Source organism: Dipodomys ordii, unplaced genomic scaffold (assembly GCF_000151885.1).
Source record: "Dipodomys ordii isolate 6190 unplaced genomic scaffold, Dord_2.0 Scaffold120, whole genome shotgun sequence".
In the NCBI taxonomy this organism is placed as follows: domain Eukaryota; kingdom Metazoa; phylum Chordata; class Mammalia; order Rodentia; family Heteromyidae; genus Dipodomys; species Dipodomys ordii.
Genome location: NW_012267336.1, coordinates 1532243 through 1539350, shown reverse-complemented (window position 1 = coordinate 1539350; position 7108 = coordinate 1532243). Strand labels below are relative to the sequence as shown.

The window sequence follows — 7108 nt, the reverse complement described above, 5'->3', positions numbered from 1 at the left end:
TTTTTTTTTTTTTGAGGTTGATTCAGGATTTGTTATTAGTTTACCAGTTTAGTTGTCTGGCCATGTAATTCTTTGTCTGTGTTTCAAATATCTTACTCTTTTTTAGTAATACAGATTTTTTTTTTTTTTTTTTGGTTGGTTGTGGAGCTTGAACTCTGGGCTTGGGCCCTGTCCTTGCACTCTTCAGCTCAAGGCCAGCACTCTACCGCTTAAGCCACAGTGACACTTCCGGTTTTCTAGTGGTTTATTGGAGATAAGAGCCTCATGGACTTAACTGTCTGGGCTGGCTTTGAACCGCAATCCTTAGATCTCAGCCTCCTGAGTAGCCAGGATTACAGGTGTGAGCCACTGGTACCCGGCCAGAATTTTTTTTGTATTCATTCTTTTTTTTTATTGTCAAGGTGATGTACAGAGGGGTTACAGTTACATAAGTAAGGTAGTGAGTACATTTCTTGAACTTGTTTTCCCCTCCCTCATTTTTCTCCCACTTTCCCTCCCAACCCAAGATGTAGAGATCATTTCCAACATATTGTCTTGTATCGCTGTTGCATTGGTTCCACCTTTGACCTTTGTCTCACCATTTTGTTGTTCCCCTTCCCTAATTCAGATAAATGTGATACAGAATTTTTAGCTCTTTCTTTCTTTTTTCCACTCTAGGTCCAGCAAGACTATGAATCTCTGTTCCAAATGCTTTGCTGGTAAGTGCAGAAAATGATTTTTTTAAAAAAGGACTTATTTTTCTTCTTTCTATTGTTTTTAACACTAAATTATTTGACCCTCTTTATATTTATGCAAGGAATTCTATTTTCGTGGCATGTAAAAGCAGTTTGTCTTCAAGGTTCTTCATGTATTTTCCTAGGACTGTTGAAAGAGTCTTCTCTGAGTGGAAGTTAAATTTCATGTGTATGTACTTGCACCAAATGCTTTCTTCAGTTTATTTTTGTTGGTATACAGAGGGATTATTAAAATGAGGCATTTCTAGGGGTGATACATATTCATCTCTTATCTGAGTTGAATGGTTAATGGTGAGTGTTGGCTTACCCATGAGAATACAACTGGAAGGATATATTCATGTTGGAATCAGGAGTAGCATCAACCCCTTCTTATCACATCTCTCATTAAAATCACTCAGTAAGTCACTTAATCTCTTTGGGCCTTAGATTCATCACATGTAAAATGACTGGCTGATTGGTGCTTGATATTTGCCAAAAGTCTTTACCAGCCCCCCAGATGCTGATTGACCCCTTGAATTAAGACTGCTTTGTTAGGGGCTGGGAAGTTGGCTCAGTGGTAGAGTGTTTGCCTCACATGCATGAGGCCCTGGGTTTGATTCCTCAGCACCACATAAGCAGAAAATTAAAGCCAGAAGTGGCACTGTGGCTCCAATGGTAGGGGCTAGCCTTGAGCTGAAAAGCTGAGGGACAGCGCCCAGGACCAGAGTTCAGTCCCACAACCGACCAAAATAAAAAAAGACTGCTTTGTGAAAGTGAAGCCTTCATTTTCAAAAAGCACTTTATTGTATGTACATATTTCATATAATAATCTAAATCTTTACTAATTAGGATATGTTTAATTTCCTTTTATTCATCTTGTCAAAGGCAGACAGAGTTATTAAAGTGATGAATTAAATTTTAATTCCTAATGTATTGGTATTATAGAGATGATTTTAATTAGTAATATATTGGCATGGTAGAGAAAAAAGTCTAACTGAACTCAACTTTGATTTTTACAGAGGTGATTGGGTCTTTTTTTTTTTTTTTTGTCATTGGGGCTTGAACTTGGGGCCTGGGTGCTGTCCCTCAGCTGTTCAGCTCAAGGCGAGTGCTTGACCACTTGAGCCACAGCACCACTTCCAGTTTTCTGAGTGGTTTATTGGAGATCAGAGTCTCTCGGACTTTCCTGCCCAGGCTGGCTTTGAACTGTGATCCTCCGATCTCAGCCTCCTGAGTAGCTAGTATTACAGGTGTGAGCCACACCTGGCAGGTGACTGGGTCTTTTAAAGGGAGAATAAGGGAATAGAAAGGGGACTGAAAAGAGTCAGAGGAGTGAAATAGTTACAAAAGGAAAAAAAATAGAAAGTGAGAAGCTACAGAGATAAGGCAATGATCAGAGGTAAGATATAGATCCTGGGATAAAGGGTTAAAATAGGACAAAATTCCCCTCTTTCTTAGTTACAATTTAAAGGAATGGCTTTCAGGTCCTTGAGAAAGATACTTCCAAGTTGTGGGGAAAACATGTATGTTTTGAAGGGAACAGAGGATGAATTAGAAATTGTTAGGGCTTTCAGTAAGTGTTATAAGAGAAGGGGTAGACCTAAGTGTTCTCTAGAACAAATATTAAGTTATTTTGACAGCCTTGAGTCTGAAGAGTAAGACATGTTGGAGTCATACTGTGGATTCAGTCTAGCTGTTAAAAAATAGGGTATTGCTTTTATTCTTTTTCTTTTAATGGATCAGAGGTTTTGAACTCAGGGCCTTGTGCTTGATTTGTTAGTTTGGCTGGTACTCTGCTGCCAGGTGAGCCAGCTCTGCAAATGAATGCTGATTATTTCAGAGACTTTTCTGCCTGGTCTAGCTTCTAATCACAATCTCTGGATATCAGCCTCCTAAGTAGGATTACAGGCATCAGCTACTGGCACCCAGCTTAAAGTAAACCTTGATTCTTGTTTTTTTTTTTTCTGTTTCCTTGTGAAAATTTCTGATACTTTTCCTGGTGGTAACCCCCTTGAACTTAATTTTTTGTCTACATTGAGGTGGTAAGTAAAAATACGTTATTTTCTGGCTACTATGTATAACTAATAAGTGTTCTTTACTGCTACAATTTTTTTAAATCACTTAAAAGCCTCCATGCTTGGTTGATTCTAACAATGGGAAATAGACCTAACTGTATGTTAACAATCTAGACTATTTTTAAACATTTCTTGATTTACTCTTAGACTGAATATTCGGTAGACAAAATATCCTTTTTTCTTCTCAAGGCTGGTGCTCTGCCACTTGAGCCACATTTCACTTCTAGTTTTTTGCTTGTTAACTGGAGATTAGAGTCTTTTGGATTTGTCTGTTAGGGCTGACTTCAAACCTTAGTCCTCAGATCTCAGCCTCCTGAGTAAATTGGATTACAGGCATGAGCCATCAGTGCCTGACTTGAGAAGGAAAAAAAAAATCTTTCATATACAATTTTTATTTCTCCTTCCTTCCTTCCTTCCTTCCTTCCTTCCTTCCTTCCTTCTCTCTCTCTCTCTCTTTTTTCCTTCCTTCCTTCCTTCTTTCTTTCTTTGAGCTTTTCAGCTCAAGGCTAGCCCTTTACTACTTGAACCACAGCACCACTTCCTGTTTAATTTGGAAGTCTCACGGCCTTTTCTGGCTCTGCTGGTTTAGAATCCATATCCTCTCAGCCTCCTGAGTAGCTAAGATTACAGGCGTAAGATTACAGGCTTACAACTTTGCATTTGAGACATATAAAAAACTTCTGATTTGGAGAAAAATAGGAACATAAGCAAGAAATGCCAAAAAGTGGGATACTTAGAAGTGAAAAAGTTAGTATTTGTGAGAAGAGATGTAAAGCATGCACATTTATGGCTCTAAAAATATAATTAGGTCCTCAAGTGAAGGTAATAGCTTTCGTAGCTGAGGTTTCTGCAGCCCTTTTTCCAAGTTCTTTTGTACAGTATCATCTCATTTGATCCTTACATCAGTGATTTTCTATCTCCATTTTACAGATAAGGAAATGGCACAACAGACCATTGTCATGATCCCAAGCTTTTAAGTCACTTTTAAAGTCAAGAACTGAGATTGATTTTAGGTGTTTAGATTTCCATCCTAACCTTCTCTATTATTTGATGTTAGTAGTAATGAAAGTGGTAGATTTAGATGGGATTGTAGTGAATTCAGATGAAGTATATTTAGATTGGATTGGGTGCAAGGATTGGGCAGTATCACTGCTTTGGTTGTAGTGTAGGAGTATTTGCTTTTTCTGTCTGATTCAGTTGCCGTTTGTCTCTAGATCTCCAGGGAACATCAGAGAAACAGTATAGAAAGTGGCACAGATTAGCTAATTTGGGATGAGGTGTGCATGTGTGATGGGAGTATTTTTGTCTAACGAATATTCTATTTTGGTGGTGAGATTTTCATTTCTTAACATCTTTCTTGTTCATATAACTTTTAGCTCATTAACCTTGCTCTCTGCACTGCATAGTGAAGCACAATTTCTAGTTTAGTCTCCTGTGTTTTGCTTTTCAGATTAAAAAAAAAATGCTTGAAAGTATGATTTAATTGCAGGTCTGTGCATTGTCAGTGGGAAGGCAAAGATGAGCTTGATATTTAGTGAGTGCAACCCGTAGGTTTAATTTGTTAAGCCATCTTGTTGGCATTCCTATGCTTTCATACCTATGTGCATAATAGTGTTGAAAAAACTCTGTCCGTATTTAGCAATTGTGTTGAGTTATGGAAAAGTCTGTCCTCTGCTTTGTGTATTTGCTCATTTGGAAATCTTGTATAGTTTATAGAGACAGTAGTGATTTGTTCCCCAGCTTCCCTGTGGATTTTGTTCCATATTACAATCTAATTCCACTACCCTGTCCCATACTCCTGAGCTGTTAATTTGTACATTTTGATGCAGTTTGTTTCATCTTGTGTTTTTGTAATCCAAACTGAATGTAACGAGCTATGTGCTTTAGGGACCTGGCTTTGCCTTGCCAATTAGAACAAAGTGTTACTGAGAAAGAATATGTTTTAAATAAAACATGGCACCTTTGAATGGGACTGACATTCATTTGGGAATAAAAAGATGTAGTTTTAACTCTTTGACTCACAAAGATAGCCAATATTTTGGGGAGAGAAGAAGGCTAAGGGTTTACTTCCATAAATTGGTATTCTACATTGGTACTAGGGCTTTGAACTAAGGGCTTGGGCACTATGCCTGAGCTGTTTTGCTTAAGTCCAGTGTGCTACCACTTGAACCACAGTTCCACTTTCAGCATTTTGGTGGTTAATTGGTGATAAGAGTGTCATGGACTTTCCTGCCTTGGGCTGGCTTTGAACTGCAGTCCACAAACCTCAGCCTCCTAAGTAACTAGGATTACAAGTGTAAGCCACTAACATTTGGATATTCTGAGTGTTTTAACCAGTGTCTGCTGTGATTTTTGAACTGTGTCATTAAGAAAGGTAAGGATATTATGAAATAAGTATTTACACTTTTATTTTTCCAGTATAAAGCCATATTCCCAGTGTAATGGCTATACTCTCTCCCAAAGTATAATTGAAAAGTAGAAAAACTAATGTAATGTTTTGTGATTTTATATGGGTGCCATTTTGTTTGTAGGCTCTGATAACATTTGGAGCCATTGGTGGCCGAAAACTAAAAGCATATGTGTTTTGTTTGTTTTGTGCCAGTCCTGGGGCTTGAACCTAAGGCATGGGAGCTGTCCCTGTGCTTTTCTGCTCAAGGTTAGCACTGTACTATAGCTACCCTTCTGTCTTTTTGATGGTTAATTGGAGATAAGAGTCTCATGGACTTTCCTGCCTGGGCTGGCTTTGAATCTGATCCTCAGATCTCAATCTCCTGAAAAGTAACTTGGATCTATATATAGGCATTAACCACTGACACTGGCTAGCCCAGGAATTTTTGAATAAGCTGATAGTTTACCAATTACCTAGCCCAGGTATTATTGAATAGGCTGATAGTTTACCAATTTGCTACTCTAACAATAGTGGAATTTTGTTTTTAGCAGAGATACCCTAGAATTAAGTATTAGTATAATGGATGTGTGGTGTTGCACATGTTTCTCTGTTTTCTGTAGGAGTTATTTTGACAACAACATAGATTGTGTCAAATGGGGGAAATTCAGGCTTGATGAGTTTTGGCATTTTAGTGTTATTAACCTGTATAATGAGAGAGAATAAGAATGCATTTTATGGAACAATAAAATTTAAAAGTACTTAAGAATGTACCTTTATTGAAAATAATATGCAAATCAGTAAATGTGGTATATTACATCAGAATGAAGGACAGAAACAAATGCTCATTTTAATGACACAGAAGAGACATTCAATAATTCAGCATATAAAATTCAGCATTGCTTCATAATAAAAAATTTGAACGAATTAGGAACAGAAACAGAAAGTACCAACTCAACATATTTATTAAAAGCTATATATGACAGATGCACAGGTACTGGAGGAAGCTGAAAGCATAAGCATTTTCTGTAAGATTTGGAGCAAGACAAAAGATAATCCTTTTTTTTTTTTTTTGGTGGGTCATGGAGCTTGGGTGCTGTCCCTGAGCTTCCTTTTTGCTCAAGGCTGGTGTTGTACCATTTTGAGCCACAGCTCCACGTCTGTTATTCTGGTGGTTAATTGGAGATAAGAGTCTCACAGACTTTCTTGCTGGAGCTGGTTTCTAACATTGATCCTCAGATCTCAGCTTCCTGAGTAGCTAGGATTAGAGGCATGAACCACCAGTGCCTGGTTTGATAATCCATTTTTATCACTTTTATATAACATAATTTTGGAAGTCTTAGAACAGTTAGGAAAGGGATGGCAGTGATGGGTGTCCAAATAGGAATAAAAGTACTCTTGTATAGGACATGATTTAATATTGAGAGACAGAAAACAGAACTCATAAGTGAATTCAGTAAAGTTTCAGGATATGAATCAACATAAAACAATCTGGAATTTTTATGAATTGCTAGTGAACATATTGAAAAAGAAACCAAGGAAATAACCTCAATTAATGGTAACTACGATACATTTCCTGAAGGAACCAAATCATCTCTACAATGAAAATCACAAAATACTGATAAAAGGAATTGAAGACATAAAAGTTTGTGGATGGAAGAATCTGAATTGTCAACCTATCCCTACTATACACAGAAGTCCACAGATTAAGTGCAGTCTCTTTGGGAATACAAGTGGCGTTCTTCCAGAAATAGAAAAGCAACCCTAAAATTAGTATGGAACCACAAAAGACTCCAAATAGCCAAAATAAGAAAAAAACAAAATTGTAAGCATTGCAACATCTGGCTTGAAAACATACTACAAAGCTGTAGTTTCAAAACAGTCTGGTAGGGGCTGGGAAGGTGGCTCAGTGGTAGAGCACTTGCCTTGCATGC

General features: G+C 37.6%; 1 protein-coding gene across 1 annotated transcript in view; it reads left to right on the top strand.

Annotated features, from left to right (window-relative positions):
* The window catches only part of Zfand3 (zinc finger, AN1-type domain 3), a 157102-nt gene that overhangs the window by 13351 nt on the left and 136643 nt on the right, over positions 1-7108 (top strand). Inside the window, exon 2 of the mRNA XM_013029661.1 lies at positions 658-698. Coding sequence (XP_012885115.1) covers positions 671-698 — 28 coding nt within the window. The 5' untranslated portion in view covers positions 658-670. The remainder of the gene's footprint in view (positions 1-657; positions 699-7108) is intronic.